General features: G+C 35.4%; 1 protein-coding gene across 2 annotated transcripts in view; it reads left to right on the top strand.

Annotated features, from left to right (window-relative positions):
* The first annotated feature begins 15,545 nt into the window (after positions 1-15,545).
* iqsec3a (IQ motif and Sec7 domain ArfGEF 3a) overlaps positions 15,546-20,502 on the top strand; it is a 141,427-nt gene continuing 136,470 nt past the window's right edge. For both annotated transcript variants that reach the window (XM_053508453.1, XM_053508454.1), the window contains exon 1: positions 15,546-16,195. In XM_053508453.1, the coding sequence (XP_053364428.1) occupies positions 15,660-16,195 (536 nt within the window). In that variant the 5' untranslated portion in view covers positions 15,546-15,659. The remainder of the gene's footprint in view (positions 16,196-20,502) is intronic.

Here is a 20,502-nt window from a genome sequence, read left to right as displayed (position 1 = left end):
AACTGTTGTAATGTAATGTAACACAACAGTAAGAGTTGTAATATAAGAGCTCTATCACATCATTAGCAACAAATTATTAACTAAAACATGTCAATTTTACATTTTGCAATGTGATATGAAGAATAATAATTAAGGTTTATTAAGGTAATGTGACCCATTTAAGCAGCTAGTGAACGAGTGCTCAATATTTAATTAGCCTAATTACAGTAGCTACCATAAAAATGGCTGTAGCAATTATTTTAAACAAACATGATTAAATGGTTACATTGCTTGAAGGTAAAGTAATGTTTGTTACATTGTTTTACCATAAAATATGAAATTGTACTATATCTTAATGCAATACGTGGCCAATAGAAGTGCATAGTAAGAACATCTTGTTTACATGCACAACCTTTACCTTTGCGTCCACAGATTCATTCTCAGGAACCGAGGGACACCCTAGGACAAGCTTACCTGACTGCATGTAAAAAAGCATTTAAAGAGGGGCAGGGGTTAAAAAAGGTATGAGCGTTATACAATGGTGACAAATGCACTTACTATCAAGAACCGCATGCCTGTGTTGACCTTTCGTTTTTACTTTCTGTATATTGATTTTTTTTTTTTTTGTACAGTACTTTCAATAACTAAAAAAATTCGCATTTATTAAGCTAGTGGTTATTAAAAAATGTAAATCAGATAACTAATTAAATATTCTGTAGTCAGATATAAAAGTCATAAAGCTAAAAGTTAACCTTTGGCTGCATCTATTTCTGGCTTTGGTCATAAGAGAGCAATGTACTAATATCATTTAATATTTTAATTGCTGCACGCCCATGTGCACACACACACAGTTTCTATCCACAAGCCATCAGGCTTCTGAACTGCTAACATTCTGCACACACCAATATACACTCACCACAACTACTGAACTCTTAACAATGTCACTTTAAACAATGCCACTTTAAATATATATTTAAAATACTTCATTGCATCTTGCACTGTTATATGTAAATACTAAATTATCTTTAGCTTACTTGCACATACATATACCTTTGAAATCCCCTTTTTATATTTTTATATTTATATGTTTATGTAAAGTTGGGGAACACGGGTCTAAGAATTTCATTACGGTAATGATGCCTCGTTGTTATCTGTATATGACAAAAAAAACACACACACACACACAGATAGGACTAAAACCAATGACTCAAGGTAGCACTTAATAAAGCCTGACTTCACCCAAGGTCTCTATCTAAAATATTTAATAATTTGTCCATAGACATCTTCCAAAAACCTTCTGTTTGTCCTTCCTAAATAATTTTCTATTGTAAAATATCAGCGTGTTAGGAAAAGGCACTACATATTAGGAAAACTAATTATTATTATTCAGCACACAGTTAGAACAAGGACACAATCATTGCACAGATTATAGAATCTGTGTTGGGAGTTTCCCCTATTATCACAGATACAGACAGTGATTTGAGCAGGGTTATCTAAAATCCACAGGTGGATAGTCCTGTTTAATCGTTGTATCCTTTCAGACAGATCAAAAATCACTGTAGAGCTTGTTAAGTCATACACTCTGATCTTTTATCTTTCAATTTTTTGCATTTATCTATTTTTTTTGTAATCTCCCTTTGCTTATTGTTCGTTTTTCTTTAATCATGTAACACAGCAGACGAGAATGCCAAGTTGTTGCCATGGAAACAAGGTGACTTCAGGAGTTTCCTTACCCCAAGCTTAGAGTGTGATTTCGTTTCACAAGTGAAAAGGGGAAAAAATGAAATGAAATTGATAGATAACTTAACAGAAATGCAAGACATTACATTTGGATTTCGTTCATCACCTTTCAGATAGTGTTGTAAAGCAGCTGCTCCATCAGTTCTATCTGTGTGTGTTACATGTTGTGTTACATGTTGCATGACTGTGCTGAAGTGATAAAAGTAAAAAATATAAATTAATACATAATGGTTAAATTAAAATAATGTTAAAACAAACGGATTTCATCTAAATAACTCATCCCTGTTAATTAAACCTGGTCATAATATTGGACACACTGATGTACATTATAGGAATATTTATAAAGTGTCTTTGTGTGGAACATGGCAAATGGAAAAAGTCTAAGCCTAATCACGGATTAGTTTAACAAACCCCTTTCAGCATACTAAACTATGCTGAATTATTTGGGGAATGCTATAATTGTATTTAAAAGAATGTTTGAGTTAATTATAACCCGCTGTCATGAAATAAAAGGAATTCATCTGCCCTTTTCTATCTGCACGGCCGCCATCCATAGCTTCATGTAAGAAAGCAGATTTAAACTTTCAGTAATTAAATGCACAAACAAAAGTGAGCTCCAATTACAGTGTGATCACACTCGCATAATAAGCAAGACAAAGCCTATCCCTTCCACCACAAAATCGTCCATGCTGTCCAGAAATGGAAACGGGCATCCAGCACCTCATTTTCTTTGGCACACAAATGTACATTCTGATAAACAGACCATCTGGGCTCACAGCTGTGTTTAATGTAATAATGGTATTAAATGGCAGTAAAAAATAATAATATTAGTCACCTTTTGTTTTTTATTCACTTCTTTCCTAACTAAGATTTCCAAGATGTCTAAATAGCAATTTTTGCCATGTGAACTAAGGTTACGTTATTAAAATTACTATTACAATTTCTATAGACAGCTATTAGTTGTTTATGTATTGAATATAGATTTAGACTAATGGCGGCTTAAGTAAAGGTAAAAAGTTAATTTATTATTATGAATTCAGACTAATGAAGCCAAAGTTTTCAATTACTGTATATCAATATGCTTTAAATGGTCCAGTGTCAAATTTATATTTCATGTCCCTGCAAACATTCACAAACATTTAGTAAGTCCAAACCATATTTATGTATAATTAGGTGATTTATAAATAATAAAGATTATTTATTTATATATATTTTCAAAGAATGATTGCAGAACCTTTATGGCCTCTGTAGATACTGAATATCTATATTTAATCCAAAATCTGTTTTTGTTAAATTATTTAACAGTACGTCAAATGACACATTTGATAATGGAAACACACTTTTTTTGTCTTGTTGTTACTGTTTTTGTTCTTTATAACCAGTTCATAAACCTAATATACCTTACTGTGTGTGTATATATATATATATATATATATATATATATATATAGGGTGTCAACAATGTGAGCAATAATTTTACACTGGAAATTTTACTGAGTAACTGTCTGTAATGTGGCTTTAAAATTCCATTTTGTCTGGGCCTAAAGGACTCAAGAACTGTTCCAGCAGGATGCATGGTCAAGCCCTTGTTTTCAAATGGCAAATTCATATCTATACCCATAGTTTTGGAATATGAATTTTAACAAGCGATAGCTTTTATAGATTTTTTTTTTTTAAAAACCCATCTATAAAAAAGCAGCACTTTATAAAGCTGTGAAACCTTCTGTAGAAATGTTGGTTCTTGTTAGTGAATGAACCATATCTTGCTTATTCATTTTAAACGTTCTCTTTTCACCCTCAATACCATGAAAGAATTTTTATCAGACATAAATATTAAGACTCATTAAATGTCATTAAATGCTTCAATACATAGCAATGAACACGAATATCTGCACTTAATTAAACATAGTTTTTCAGAAGAAGAAAAAAAAGGAGCTGGTGCCCCAAGACTTTTCTCTTTCAAAAGTAGACAAAATCTTTTGAACTTTGCTGATGACTTTTTTCACTTCAGCTACAGCATTGTGATAATATGAAGTAAAAATATCAGCTGAGGGGATTATATATGTCAGTTTCTATCCCCTGTTCTTAGGGGGTGAAAGATTGCAAAACGTATCAAGTACAAAAATGTATTTTTTTTATTTAACTGCTTAATATGGTATCAAACAACAAAGTTTGTTTGTTGTATATGGAATGTGAGACTATTCAACAGTACAGTAAATCCCCTACATACGAACGAGTGCAGTTCCAGGGGATCGTTCATAAGTCCAATTTGTTTGTAAGTCCAACAAACATTGTCCAGGTACTAGGGTACTAACGCAATTGGCTACAAACAGTATATTATAGTACAGTGTCATTTAGAAACATGCCAATGGTTGAATGATACTTGTTAAAAGAACGAGCAATGTCTTTTGCTTGGCGCTACAGTACTTCACAGTACCAGCTTCATCGCTACTGCTTCAATACTGGCTTCCGGACATCCTGTGCTCGTCCTGCACTTGCAGAGGATGCACGCTACATGACAGTGTCTGCGATCTACCTTTCTTTATTAACATATAAACGCATGTTCGTATCTTTGGAAGTTCGTAACTCCAATGTCCTTATTTATAGGACTTTCTGGATAGAATTACAGCACAGGGAAGAACTAAATAAACTATGCTAAAATGGTAAATAAACAAGAAATTACAATAAATGTGCAAGCAGTATTATAGACAGTACCTCACTTTTAGTATTCTGTGTGTAATTAAGCAGTTCAAATTTTATGGCATGAAATATAATATGCAGTTGTGCAGACATGAGGAAGTAGATAGCAGCTAATTAATGTAGGTGACAGTTCACTGTGTACAAGAAAGTAATGAGTCCGGGAAGGAAAGGATATAAAACTGTGAAACTGTTCAGGTGCCTCATTTTCCAGAGAGAGGCTTTTGAAATATCTGAAATCTAGGGTGTGTGGGATCGGGAACAATCTGGCAGCCTGTGTTACTGCTCTGTAGTGATGTAGCTAAGTGTGGGATGAAAGGTGGAAGCCAATGACTTTTTTTCTGCAGGGGAGAGAGAAAGGGAGTTTCTGTGTGAAGAATGACTCCCTTTTCTAAAACCTGCCGAATCAATGTGGGGTAATTAGGCTGCAATCGTGATATGCACATGATTGCTTTGAAGTAGAAAAAACAGGCACACGGCAGTAAGAGTTAAGATGAAAAGAATTATGGTGTTGCACGAGTCTTATTAAGAGGTAATGTCACACAGTTGATGTACAATAGTTTTCGTACTGCTCTTTTTTTCCGCTTGATTGCTCTTTCTCTCTGATTGTTCCTATAAAGCTGCCAAACTGTCAGTCTTTTTTTTTGTATAGCTTTATTTTTAAAGAGAGAGAAAAAAAAAACATATGTAAAACATAACATATAGTGTACTTGTAACAATACAACCACCTTTTTTCTCTTTTTCTTTCCATAAAAACAAAAAACAACAGGGTAAATAATATCAAAAACACACAAAACAAAAAAAACAAAAAACAAGAGAAAAAAAAAAAAAAAAAAAAAAACAATGGGGATGATAATAATAAATTATAAACACGTGTTCATACATACACATATACTTGTATATACGTACATGAAATTTCTTCCCCTCCCTTCTCTCCCCGCCCCCCACCCCCCTGCATCTAATTTACTTTAATAGCCGGTAAATACTCCAAAAATGAGCCCCAGATTTTTTCAAAAGTTTTTGGTGATTTCCTAACATTAAAAAGTATTTTCTCAGGAGTGCAGTATGATGCAAGTTCGTTGATCCATTGTTTTCTTGAAGGGGAGTGAGTCGATTTCCAGTTCTTTAATATACATTTCTTTCCTGCAGTTCCAGCCATAAGGATGAAATATTTTTTATGCTTAGAAATATTTAGAAATTCCATATCTCCTAATATCCAGATTCTAGGGTCACCAGGAATTGCGGTACTTATCACCATTGAGGAAACATCAATTATATATTCCCAAAAAGCTTTTAGGATATGACAATTCCAAAGCATGTGCAATAGATTTCCTTCATATAATATACACCTTTGACATTTTGAAGAAATGTTACCATTTAACATATGAAGTCTTTGGGGAGTATAATATGTCTGGTGCAAAATATTAAATTGAGTTTGACGGTGTTTAGTAGCTATTAACGTAGTCTGTACCCTCTCAACAAGTGACTCCCACTCAACCAAATTGTATGTGCAGCCAAGATCCCCCTCCCACCTCTGCTTCAAAATACTATTATCAAATGACTTGAAATTAGTTGTTAAAATGTTATATCCTACTGAAGCTATACCACTTGGAGAGGTCATTTTCTCATTAAACATGATATTTTCAAATGGTGATGCTATTGGGATTTTGGGAAATGTTTTATGAGTAATTTCTTTAATCCAGTGTCTAACTTGTAAGAATTTAAAAAAATTATTTCTTGGGATATCATATATCTGGGATAGTAATTCAAAACTTATTAAAGAGTCATTGACATATAAGTTTTCCAACGTATTTACCCCTTTATGTACCCATGCTCTGAGGGTTCCATCAATAATGCCTGGGGGCACGACGGGGTTCTCTAATAATGGTAAATTTCTAAGTGGGATGTTGTCAAGACCACATATTTTATGTGATTCCATCCAAGTAGCATAAGTATTAAGTATTAATGGGTTCCTAGTGAATGTAGATAATCTTTTTTTTGATTCGAAAAACGGAATAGTCTTTAATGAAATAGCACCCATCTCCCATTGTTCTATTGATAACCATCTAACATTAACCTTATCAGGGTGTAACCAAATCCATATAGGCCGAAGTTGTGACGCTAGGTAATAATGTCTAAAGTTAGGAAGTTTCAATCCCCCTTTCTTATACGGTGCTTGAAGTTTAAGGAGCTTTACTCTAGGGGTTTTGCCTTTCCAAAGGAAACCTGATAAAACTTTATCTAATTCTTTAAAATAAGATTTTGGGATATTTAAAGGGAGGCACTGGAACTTATACATATATTTAGGCAAAATATTCATTTTGATGACATTGATTCTGCCTATTAATGATATCGGTAGTTCCTTCCATCTCTGCATATCTTCTTTTACTCTTTCTAGGAGTGTGTGGTAGTTTTTTTTAAATACCTCGTTAAATATTGATTCTATATGAATTCCTAAGTATTTAAACCCGTTATTGCATAGCGTTAATGGTTTAATTATATGTTTTTCTTGTTCTGATATATTAATGGGAAAAGCTATACTTTTATCATAGTTCAGTTTGTAACCAGATGTATTACTATAATCTTTAAATGTTTTTACTAAAGGGTGAATAGAGAGTTCCGGATTGGTCAGATATATCAGCAAATCATCCGCATATAAAGATATTTTGTGATCACTAGTACCGATTTCAACTCCTTTTATTCCGTAGTGAGATCTTACTGCTACAGCGAGAGGTTCAATGGCCAAGGCAAATAAAAAAGGAGAGATAGGACAACCTTGTCGACATCCTCTAGATAAAGTGAAGGTATTAGACATAATATTATTAGTAAGAATTTGTGCTTTAGGGGAGTTAAATATGGTTTTTAGGTATCCAGTAAACCTAGACCCAAAGCCCATATTATCTAGTGTTTCAAAGAGAAAGGTGGGCTCAATTCTGTCAAAGGCTTTTTCAGCGTCCATGGACAGTATAAACATTGACAATTTCTTCTTTTGAGCATAATTAATTATATGTAAGAGTCTTCTGACATTATCCGCACCTAGTCTGTTCTTAATAAATCCTGTCTGATCTGAATGTATTACTTTGGGTATGACAGTTTCCAATCTTGAGGCAAGTAATTTGGTCAAAATTTTATAGTCAGCATTGAGAAGACTTAACGGCCTGTATGCTCCTAACTTGTGTCTGTCTTTACCTGGTTTAGAGAGTAATGTTATTGTAGCCAGTTCCAGAGAGTGAGGAAGTGACCCTCTTTCAAGTGATTCTTTAATCATGTTTGTTAAAGGTGTTAGCAGTAGTTTTAAAAAAGACTTATAGTACTCCACTGGAAAGCCGTCTGGACCAGGGGCCTTGTTATTTTCCAGGTCATTAATGGCTTTGAGTACCTCTTTTTCAGTAATGTCAGAATTAAGTAATTCATTATCCTCATCATTAATCTTAGGTAATTGTAATTTATTTAGAAAAATTTTAGCTTCAATATTTCCACAATTATGATCTGTCTTATATAATTCTTCATAAAAGTTCTTGAATAAAGTATTAATCTCTCTCGGGTCTTTAATATAATTTCCATCATTTAATTGAATTGAATGAATATATCGGTCCGATTCTTCTTTTTTAATTTGCCATGACAGTAATCTGCTAGTTTTGTCTCCAAATTCATAATAGTGGTATTTTGTTCTTGCCATATTGGATTCAATCTTTTGAGTGCACAAGTTGTTATATAGGACCCGTTTTTGAGTGAGTTGTGTCAAGGTTTTTTCATTATTTGACGTTGAATGCTCTAGTTCTAATGTTTTTATTTCTTTTTCTAGTTCCCTTAGTCTTGCTCTCTTTTCTTTTATTTTATAAGCCCCATATGATAGGATGTGTCCTCTCATAAATGCTTTAAGTGCATCCCATATAATGGAATGAGAGGCTGAGTTAGCATTAGTTTCCAAAAAGATTTTTATTTGGGTGGTCATAAACTGAATAAAATTTGAATCCTTAAGAATATAAGGTCTAAACCTCCAGTTTTTAGACTGAGGTATAATCGTTGTTGGTTCCCATATAAGCTTAGCAGGATTATGATCAGAGATGGAAGCAGCAAGATAGGTACAATCCTTCATTTGATGTTCTATTGTTTGTGACACTAAGAAAAAATCTATTCTTGAGTAAACTTTATGTACATTTGAGTAGAATGAATAATCAATTTGATCTGGGTAAAGGGTACGCCATATGTCACGCAGCCCTAAATCAGTCATTCCTTGATTTAGGATGGTAGATGCTTTAATCTTGGACATTTTTTTTGAGGATCTATCTTTTGTAGGATCTAGGACTAAATTAAAGTCGCCTCCAATAATAAAGTTGCCCTTAATAGTTGCTAACTGTAATATCAGTTTGCTGTAAAAGGTTGGATCGTCATGGTTTGGTCCATAGATATTTACTAAAGTTATATATTCCCCATTTATCTCACATTCAACAATTATATATCTTCCAGAGTGGTCAGAATATTTGTTAATTAGGTTAAATTGATGCTTTTTCTGTATTAACACAGCTACACCCCTCCCGCTGGATGAAAATGATGAGTAAAATACCTGACCCACCCACTCTCTCCTTAGTCTTTTATGTTCTTGATCAGTGAGATGTGTCTCCTGTATAAATGCTATATCAGTGTTAATCCTTTTCAAGTATGATAGTATTTTTCCCCTTTTGATTGAATCATTTACACCCCTAACGTTCCATGATACACAATTTAAAGAGTTAGTCATTTAATTTGGGCCCTGAGATATAAGAGAGAGGATCCCAACTGCACACACAATAATTCACTGCTATTTTTACCCAGTGTAAAAGAAACATTTTTTTTTTTTTTGGCACAAAGGCAATACACAGTAGAAGACTTCGAATCCACCAATACGAGAGGGAAAGCAAAGGAGAGAGGGGAGAAAAAAAAAAAAAAAAAACACATGCATACATAATTAAAAAGAAAAAAAAAGGAAAAAAAAAATCGAGAGAGAAAAAATATAAAGAAGGAAAAATACGTAACCAATAAAGATAAAAAAAAAACAAAAAAACAACTTACAACTACCTCTATGCTACCGAACTTGTAGCTATCGCTAACGAGCCATATATCAATAACACATCTTAATAACTTTGCCTTCAAAAGTGAGTGAGCAAACTGTAAGAGCATATAAGTCACACAACATTTTTAAGGATTGGTTAAGGTAACAAATAAAATGTCATTATTTAAATGAGTTTGAAGAGAACTATAGTGACTTAGTTTTCATTCGGGAGGAGATGCCTCAGTATCCTTACCAAAGGAGTCAATAAAGTCTTTAACCTCAGATGGTGTAGAGAAGATCTTGACTTTACCCTTGTGTGTAATCCGGAGTTTGGAGGGATACATGAATGAGTATTCAATGCCCCGATCTCTCAGAGCCCGTTTAGCCTCAGTGTAGGCCTTTCTTGCATTTTGGAGCTCCGCGCTAAAATCCGGGAAGAAATGGATGCGCCGACTGTCAAAGTAGATTTCCTTTCGCTCTCTCGCGAGTTGAAGGATTTTCTGTCTCTCTCTAAAGTTGAGGAGTTTCACCACAATTACCCTCGGAGTCGCTCTGTTCGGCAATATGTTTCCCGTTCTGTGCGCTCTCTCGATTGTAGGAGGAGAAGGAAAGTTTTCTGCGCCGAGGGTTTCAGGTATGATGCGCTCTAGAAACGAAACCATATCACCTCCTTCAGATTTTTCAGGTAGGTTAATGATACGGATATTAGATCTTCTGCTTCTGTTCTCAAGGTCTTGGACTTTGTCTTTTAAATAAGAAACATCTTTCTCCAAACGACTGATTGTTAAGCGCGTGTCTCTTAGGTCATCTTCTGTCGCGCTTACTCTGGTTTCAACCTCGACCATCTGTTCGGATAAAGTTGACATAGAGGTTTCAATGCGAGCCAACTTATTTTGTATGTCATTTGTCACCTTGTCGATTTGTTTACTAATTTCTTCTTTGCTGGCTTTAATTTCTTTCCACACCGTCTGTAGTGATATTTCACCTTCCACATCGTCGGCCATGCTAGGTAACGTGTTGGGATTGTTAGCCTCTAGAGTGTTAACAGCAGGTCGAGATTTACTTCCCTTTCGGCGAAAATTGTATTCTGCCATAAACGATATCAACTTCACGCTTACTCAACCTACTCAATAGTCTATCAGGTTGGAAATTAAATAAGGATTTGGATTGATAATATAGCTCGTTAGAGGAGCTCACTGAAGCACGTCCTTCCTCATCGCCTGCAACACGTGACCCCCCCAAACTGTCAGTCTTTATCATCACTTTACCATGGTTTGACCATTCAGTATGTAGAGGAGACATACTGACCAATCAAAGGAGTGAGTCTATATATCTCAGTGTATATTTTTGGCACAAGTAAAGTGCCTCTACCTGTTGTGAATTGCTCTTGAATATTACACCAAGCCTATGATTTAGTCTGTTTTTACATAGTCTGTATTTTGACTTGATAAATAGCTATGAATATGTTTGAAGAATATCTTCTTCTCAGATGGCCTAGTCCCATTAAAGTAAACAAGTTTTTGGTCATTTAGCATGTCAAGAAATCCCTAAAATTATTAAAAACTTTTAACATTTAACGCATTTTATTTACCCTTTGTTATTTCATGCAGCTTTGTGTCTTAGAAAGAACTAAGTAAAAAGTATAATTCAGCAGTTAGTTCACACTTCTAGCACCTGTATGCTCAATTTAAGTAAATTCTCAAAATACGACATTAGATTTCAAGGTCAAACAGTATAAAAGCTCTGTAAATGTTTTGGCTTCCGGTTAATTAATAACATAGACACAGTCTCACTTTGTAGAACAGACTTAATTATGGTAAAGACATGCTTTCTAAGCCTTTTCTTAAATCTGCAGGCCAAACCATTTGGGTAGCGAGGAACCACATGGGGTGCATCTGAAGTCCATCTGGGATGCTTATGGCCAAGTAATGGGGTGATTATTTCTGTCATGGAGCCCAGAATCCACCATTGTTTGATGGTTTTCCTGCTGAGATCCAACCACTAAACCTGGTAAATAAAATGTGACTTCAATCCTGTTGTCTTTTAACAGGAAAATAAACATATTCTGCTGGACTCTAACCCCTCAGGACTGGCATATTTTTTATATACTGTGTATACACTTAATTCACATCCTACAATTACACGGTAATGTCAATTACAGTGCCTCTAAAATGTTTTTCCCTCTCTAAACCTGCGAGATGTTTATTTATCCTTTATTAGATTGTGAATGTTATTTATAGGAATGGCATCAATTTTGGCACCAAATCCACAGATGTCTAGGATTTGATTCGACCATTCTAAAAATTAAACTTCAACCCTACCCCTATTTAGCTGTTGCAAAGAAGGAGAGATGTAAGCTATATGCTTATTCTTTTACAGATGTAGTTATAAGGCTATAGGTTTATCACATGAGACAGAGTGCTGTTGTACTGGTTATCAACACTGTAATGCAGTTATAGGCACGTGGGCACAGCCAGCGTGTCAAACGCATCAGATCTATGCTGATATTCTGCACAACAGTACTATCTTGCTGTAAAATAGTGTAATATTGCTTTTATACAACCGTTCCACAAACCATTTATTATCAACAGATTATGATTTGTTTGTTTAATTAACCAGTTATTTTGCTCTGCCAACACATAACCTTCCACGACTGACAGAACTAACTAACTGTGACTGGCAAAGTTGACAACCGGTAGTTAGTGTAATTAACAGGCCTTAAAGTAGTTTTAAAATTTTACCAGTATTATTATATGTAGCCAAAGGTGAGGAGAATAAACAAGGAAGGTGGTGGACAATCTTGAAAAAAGATATGAGAATTACTTTACATCTCCACTTATTTTGCTGGAAGATAGCAACCTAGCGTGCTATGTAGGGTGAACAATCCCTTGTTCCACAACAAAGTAGGGGCCCTTGTTCAGATCTTAGAGAGGGGGTTGGGTTTCAGCCTTATGCTAGAAGTTACTTAGCGTTGTAGCTTGTTTTAACTGCAAACAAAACACATATGGTTCAGATGCAATTCTAAATTACAGTGGGGCAAAAAAGTATTTAGTCAGCCACCAATTGTGCAAGTTCTCCCACTTAAAAAGATGAGAGGGGCCTGTAATTTTCATCCTCAACTATGAAAGACAAAATAAGAGAAAAAAAAGTATTTGGTCATCTACAAACAAAGAAGATTTCTGGCTCTCACAAACCTATAACTTCTTCTTTAGGAGGCTCCTCTGTCCTCCAATCGTTACCTGTATTAATGGCATTTGTTATCAGTATAAAAGACACCTGTCCACAAACCCAAACTGTCACACTCCAAACTCCACTATGGCCAAGACCAAAGAGCTGTCAAAGGACACCAAAAACAAAATTGTAGACCTGCACCAGGAAGACTGAATCTGCAATAGGTAAGCAGCTTGGTGTGAAGAAATCAACTGTGGGAGCAATTATTTAAAAAAAATGGAAGACATACAAGACCACTGATAAGCTCCCTCGATCTGGGGCTCCACACAAGATCTCACCCCATGGGGTTAAAAAGATCACAAGAACTGTGAGCAAAAATCCCAGAACCACACGGAGTGACCTAGTGAATGACCTGCAGAGAGCTGGGACCAAAGTAACAAAGGCTACCATCAGTAACACACTGTGCCACCAGAGACTCAAATCCTGCAGTGCCAGACGTGTTGCCCTTCCCAAGCCAGTATATGTCCAGGCCCGTCTAAAGTTTGCTAGAGTGCATTTGGATAGCCCAGAAGAGGATTTGGAGAATGGCATATGGTTAGATGAAACCAAAATAAATAACTTTTTGGTAAAAACTCAACTTGTCTTGTTTGGAGGAGAAAGAATGCTGAGATGCATCCAAAGAACACCATACAGTACCTACTGTGAAGCATGGGGGGGGGGGGGGACATCATGCTTTGGGGCTGTTTTTCGTTAAAAGTCCATGTTGCCCAGCGACAGCACAAAAACATCACAACTCTAGAGGAGATGCATGGAGGAATGGGTTAAAATACCAGCAACAGTGTATGAAAACCTTTTGAAGACTTACAGAAAACATTTGACCTCTGTCATTGCCAACAAAGGGTATATAAAGAAAGTATTGAGATGACATTTTTTTATTGACAAATACTTATTTTCCACCATAATTTGCAAATAAATTCTTTAAAAATCCTACAACTTGATTTTCTGGATTTTTTCCCCTTATTTTGTCTCTCATAGTTATTATTATAACATTTATATGTATTTTCTTGCTGAAAGTGCTTCTCTGACTGTTTTTGAATGTGGGTTTTGGCAGGCAACTGGATGGACTACAGTGCAGGTGCAGACCCAGCCAAGTATTTCAACAGACCAGGGTACTAGCCAACAGTCACTGTTTTCAAAACATGAATTATTTTGCTTTTTGTAATAGATCTTCTGTTCTGGTTTATCTAATCACATGGATTCATGTCAATTATTTAGCTGAAGAAAGAAAGACCTGAGACTAGCTCTAGGTCTAGAGAGATTAGCTCAGAAACCATAGTTTTTTTTTTTTTAGACTTTTATGTATTTTTTGTTTTTTCATACAGTGTCATGTCTCAAAAGCAAAATGAAAGCATTTTATTTTTCAGTTACTCCTTTATCATGCTCAGGGTTGTGGTGGATCCGAACAGTCCTGGCAACATGGGGCAAAGAAGGCGAATTCATCCCGGATCAGATGAAATCATTACATGGCTCATTAAAAACAAAACAAACAATCAACAAAAATAGAATGGCAATAGTCAAAAGTACTGCAGTAACATGAAGCATGTCTAAAAAAAAAAATACATTTTGTCTCATGTTTGTAAACTTGTCTTATTTTTATATTAATAAACTTATTTTCTCTGGCTACCATCTACCCCCTTAAGACAGACGGGAGTGCCGGTGATTTGCATATCTCAAATTAGGTTAGTCTTAAATTAAAATGATAATTTACATAAACAGCAGAGTACAGCCACCTACAAAAGGCAGTACATGGCTGAGACGCTTCGTCAGTAACCCTCGTTCAGCAGGAAGATGATTTGTTCAGCTGTTCATTTGCTTCAGATGTTCATGTCCGTGTTTATGCGTTCTGTCTTTCTCTTAGTTTAGTCCTTACTAAAGATTTTTATAGGAATATCTTTTATATATATATATATATATATATATATATATATATATATATTTATATATATATATATATATATATATATATATATATATATATATATACACACACACACACACACCACTTAATTGTTTGTTTTGTGTTTGTTTTTTCATTGGTGACTTAATGGACCTAACGCATTGTTTATATAATTGATGTAAATAGAACAAATATATTGTGTGGTGTTTTAAATTATTTTCTGCAAGGTTTTTACATTAACAAGCTAGAAGTTGACAGTTGTGGCACTTCTCTACTTAGAAAAAATATGAAGGGAAAATAAAAAAATAAAAAAAATTGTTTATTGCACTTAATAAACATATTTATTAATTCATATATCAAGTGCCCTTGCCATTTATTACATATATATTTTGGAAGGTCAGGAGGTGCCAGGATTGTATTGATGTATGACATGAAAAAAAAAAGAATTTTGCAAACAAGTAATGCTATGCAATTAATTTTTGTTTTGTTTAGTTTTTTGGTGTAGGTTGTTAGTAATTAAATAATATGGGTGGACTATATGAGCCCTTTGGCTTTCCATATCCCAGTTCACTTGCTTATGGTGGGCCAAACTACAGTATGAGTCCAGATTATCACAGTTGAACATAATGAAACAATCTGCATTAAGTGAACCTGACACTGTAGATCCTACACTGCAGTTACCCGCCATATACCCTGCGTATTATTATTATCATTATTATTATTATTATTATTATTATTTTTATTATTATTATTATTATTGATGCATGGATAAAATTCGAGCAGAAAAGTGACTCCATAATTACATATTGCTGATAAGTAAAATGAAGGCCTTGATGGGGTTAAATGTTAAGAGTCCACACGCTATGCTGTGGTTGGCCACAGGGCTGAGCAAAACCTCCCCCAGCTCCTACTACAGCTCCTCCTCTTCCTCCTGATGCTCTGATTCTGCTCCTCCGCATCAACACAGGCATCCGCATCCTTCCACTTCTTAAGTAAGGGACTCACAGAGAAGGCACGGGCTGTCTCTTACCCATCTCCCTTCTGCAAACAGAAAACCACAAGATTCAGACACTAAGGGTTGGTGATGGAGAGTTTGCTGGACAACCCCATGAAAGCCGTGCTTTATCTCAAAGAGCTGACGACCATCGTGCAAAACCAGCAGAGCCTCATACAGACACAGAGGCAGAGAATCGACGATCTCGAGAGGAAGGTGCAGGACCTGATTGGAGAAAACCGGCGCCTGAGAGACCCGCATCAGCCGCATCAGCACCATCAGCACCACCAGCATCAGCAGCCGCAGCCGCAGCATCAGCACCCGCCTCCTCCTCCACCACCGAGGAGCAGCAGCCCGCCGCCAGCCTCCGGGCCGCATCCTCCACCGGGCCAGGCATCGCAGCATCAGCCTCCTCCGCCGGTCCATCATCACCACCACCCTCATCATCACCACCATCACCCGTCTCCGCCGCGACAGCTGCAGCTGATCCCCGCCGCCCCCGCGAGCAGCGCCGGCTCTCCGCCTGAGGAGCGCGAGGAGCGCGCGAGGAGCCCGCGGTGCAGGTCGCTGGTCCCGCAGCCGCCTGTGAGCCTCTGCCGCTCGGCCGGACTCGCCAGGAAAGCCGAGTGAGTCCAAAAAAAGTCTTCCCCCTCCTCTTCCTCCTCCTCACCACCACCACCACCACCATCATCATCATTGCAATTACTCTCTCTCTTTTTTCCCTCTAAAAATATTTCTCATTTTTAATTGTTTTAAGCAATTATAGCTATTTGTATCGCTATGTAATGCAATCATTGCTATGTTTTCTTGATTCTTAGCGATCATTTTAATTAACAGAAACGATGAAAAAAACCAAACAAGCCCAAAACTGTCAATTCAGCACTTACTGTGCGTGTTAATTCCACGCAATGATATTTTACTGTATGAGCCAGAAGTCATAAATGCTTTTTAATCACTCCTGTAGGCTACAGCACTCTGGCACTCCAGCACACACCAAGCATATTTACCAACACTTTCTCTGAAAACATAAAAATAAATAACATTTAATCTTATCAAACAGTAATGTCTATTATTATTATTATTATTATTATTAATATTATTATTCCATGTGTTCATTTTAGAGACAAGTTATCCAAAGTGTGTGCAACCAAATTTACTGTATATATCATGTAAAGTTAGTAAACTTCCTAAAAAAATATATTACCCCTTCTAGATACTATGTATTAAAGCCCTTCTAACTGTATATTATTATAATTTTTATAATTTTATATTATTATAGATTATCAAACAGGTACTGCTCATTATAAATACTGTGACTTGTTGTCATTGATCCCCAGCATTGATCCTGTCCTTCAGGCTTGTTCTTTGACCTTCACTGATACTACCTTCATATCTGACTGCAAGGTTCTGTTCCAGCAATCATCAGCTGCTCTAAATTTATGTGCTATATAAAGTAATGGTAAAACTGCTGTACAGTTTGAATTTTATCTGGCGCATAAATTATATTTTAATGAGATCATGCAGAAATTTAGTGGGGAAAAGTAAAAGGCCTGGTCCTGACCTTTTTTTTTTGAATAAGGCTCTTTAAAATTTACATTGTATTTTTGTAACATTATCTATTATTTATATTATATACCAGTTGTGCTAGTATTTCATTTTCATTTCATCTTTGCTAGACTGTGAAACAGGGTAAAACGTATGGATAATGCACCATGCTGAAAACCAAATCCTTATTGCATTGCTCCCATGTTACTTCATCTCTTTAATAAAAATCAATGCACAGGGCTCGCTTTATAAAAATAAAATGAATTTGTTCTAGAAGTGAATTAAAGTAGGTCTGCTTTTAAAAGCAGTAAATGCGTTGCATTGAGATTCCATTTAAAATACAAAAGAAAGCATATCGGTGATGAGGAAATGTGAAAAAGAAATACACAAAGGTTATATAATAAATTAATTCCTGGATTTGCTAAAAGTGAATGTAATACTTGTTGTATTCCATTTCACTTCAAACTGTGTGCTACAGTAGTACCACACTGAAATGCAATCATGGTCCAGAAATGGAATAATGAGAAACTGTTTTTGACAGTCAAATCCTTCTTTGTCCTCCTTTTGGTAGGATGAGTCATATGAGCTATACCAAACAGTAAACCTGTCAGAGAGGGCTGAAGTCATTGTTGCATTCTGGGTTTATCTTCCTGATCTAAATAAAAATTAAGGGGAAGGAATTCCATTTTCATCAAACTATACATTATACCTATCTACTATATGAATACACTGAATAAAAGATTTACTAAATGATTTTCTCTTTTGGTGCACCACTTCACAGAATGGTGAGAAACTGGATCAGGTCTAACTCTATCCAATGCATTTTGCAATTGGATGGAGTTAGAATTATAGAATTATAAAATTATTTTGTGAATTATAGACTTAAAGATATATGACATTATTTTAATATTATAAAATTGTAATTGTGATCCATGTGCATAGAAATCTACTGTCTGTGTGCTCTTGGTCAGGAGGGGCAGCACAAAAGAGGTTTTCTCTTTCATTGGAAATTCGCTGCTCTAATTAAAAAGACACTGCATCAAAAACCTTAAACTCTAATTCTACTTGGATACCTCATTTTCATGCATGACAATATGGGACTTGGCCAATAACCCTCCTCAGAGTTTTGTCTTACCAGAACTGGCCTTTGAAGCTGCTTGAGGAATTTTTACCTGCAGACCTCTTTTAATTCCAAAGATTCATATAAAACTGGCAAAGAGAGATGCCATGGGAAAACTTTGCAATGGCTATCAGATGCATTTAAATAAGCTGATACTTGAGGAGATGCATGTTAATTAATAAGGCAGTTATCAGCATTCTGAAGTACCCGGGGGGCAGGTGAGGCATTGCAGAGTGTGAATGTGATGTACTATTTATGCTCCCTGATAACGTCGTTGCTTTAATAATTATTGAAGTAAATTATTTTACAGGCACCACAGTGGAAATCCTTCATAAAGTAAATGACGTTGCATAAACAATTCTCACCCACTCATCTCGAGTGCCACTTTATCCTGGTAAGGATGGTTCTGGATCCAATGCCACATACATTTTAATACAGCTCATTAGGTTGGAACATACCCTGGATGGGATGCCAATCCAACGCATACACTAATTTAGTAACAATTTAAAGGCAATTAGGTATATTCAGTTGACCTATTGTCATGTCTAGGAATATAAAAGAAAACCAGAAAACTCAGCAGTTCTCTTAACATTTGTCAAAAGTATTTAGGCCATGTATCATCTGTGAAATTTAAAACAGTTGTTAGTTTTCTAAGAATTTAAAGTGACATATATAATGTGGCATGTTATACAGTATAAAACGCATGTTATATAATTTTGGCTTATTGAACCATTCACTTTGGTAGTGTTTTTATGGTAGGTATGCTAATTGAGCTACTGCTATAACAGCTGTACCACTACCCTACTATAAATATAACATTTACAATGTTACATTTTATAATGTACCATTTAATTCAAGTTTTTATGATACTTATTAATAATACTTTTATATAATGTCTTCGTTAAAAACATGAATATAAGTCTAGGTACTGTAAGGAATTAACCTAAAGTCTTTATGTTACGCAAAGGGCTTATCAGGAACCAAGGCGAGACTAATGGGTTAAAAAGGAAATCAAACCCATTAAACAATAAGAAGGTGTTTAATGAAAATGCCTTAAATTTATTGAAGTGTCATATTCAACAGATAGAATTTGAGCAACTTAGTCTATTAAGCTGTCTAATACTGGCCTTTTTGAGGTGCAATTTTTTTTTTGATGGTTGCAATTCAATTTGACTAAACTCCAGCTAGACTGGGAAAGCATGGACATGTCTGTTTTACTAGGTCATGTAGAGAACACATTGTTGTTTCATTCTCTCCCCAGAGCACCAGTTAGAATTAATAGATGAATAGCTTATGTCGAAAGACACACGTTGTGATGAAAAGTTAGACAGAGGTGAAATAAAGAGGTCACATCGTAGCTTGGGTGAGCTCCATTTTATGGGGTTTTGTCATGTGCTCCAGAATAGAGTAAGTGAATCTGAAATATGGTAACGGAATTGTAATTCCTGTTAATTTAGAGACAATTATTATTGCAGTGGCAGTCTTGAATGATTTAATGAATTATATAAAATATAATATAATATATCCTTTTGTTTGTATCTGCGTTCATTTAATGGTCATGGGGATTTGTTTTTGAACTCTTACCTTCCATTTTAGTTCACTTTTTTTTTTAGATCATCTGATTTGGTTTGATCTTTGTCCACTTACACCAGGAGCTTATTACAAGTTTGTAAAAATACATACATTATTTTTAATTATACAATAAAATACATTAAATATGTTGTGTGTATTTACAGTCTGGTCCACAAATATTGGAACAGGCATAAGGTTTTTGGGCCATTCGCTCTCTCTGTACCACCACATTGAATTTTAAATCTATTTGGGGGGCTTATAAATAATTGAACAAACTAACATAGTTATAAAAATAAGGATTGCCTTTAATACTTAAATAAAAATCCTTTGCAATGACTGCCTGAAGTCTGGAACCCATGGACATGACTAAATGCTTAGTTGCTTTCCTTAAGACGCTTTGGCAGACATTTACTTTAGCTGCCTTAAGGTTCTGCTTGTTTGTGGTTCTTTCGGCTTTCAGTCTTGTCTTCAGTAGTAAAATTATGCCCTGTTGAGTTGAGAACAAGTGACTGAATTGGCCAGTAAAAAATATCCCATTTCTTTGCCTTGGGTAGCTTTCGCTGTATGTTTTGGGTCATTATTTAGCTGCAGTGTGAAGCAGCATGCTATCAATTTGCAAGCATTTGTCTGAATCACTTCAGATTTTATTCTGCTACATTTATCAGCAGTGATTAGGTGACCTGGCTCCACTAACAG

Source organism: Clarias gariepinus, chromosome 12 (assembly GCF_024256425.1).
Source record: "Clarias gariepinus isolate MV-2021 ecotype Netherlands chromosome 12, CGAR_prim_01v2, whole genome shotgun sequence".
Lineage (NCBI taxonomy): Eukaryota > Metazoa > Chordata > Actinopteri > Siluriformes > Clariidae > Clarias > Clarias gariepinus.
This window is presented reverse-complemented; position numbering and strand designations above follow the sequence as displayed.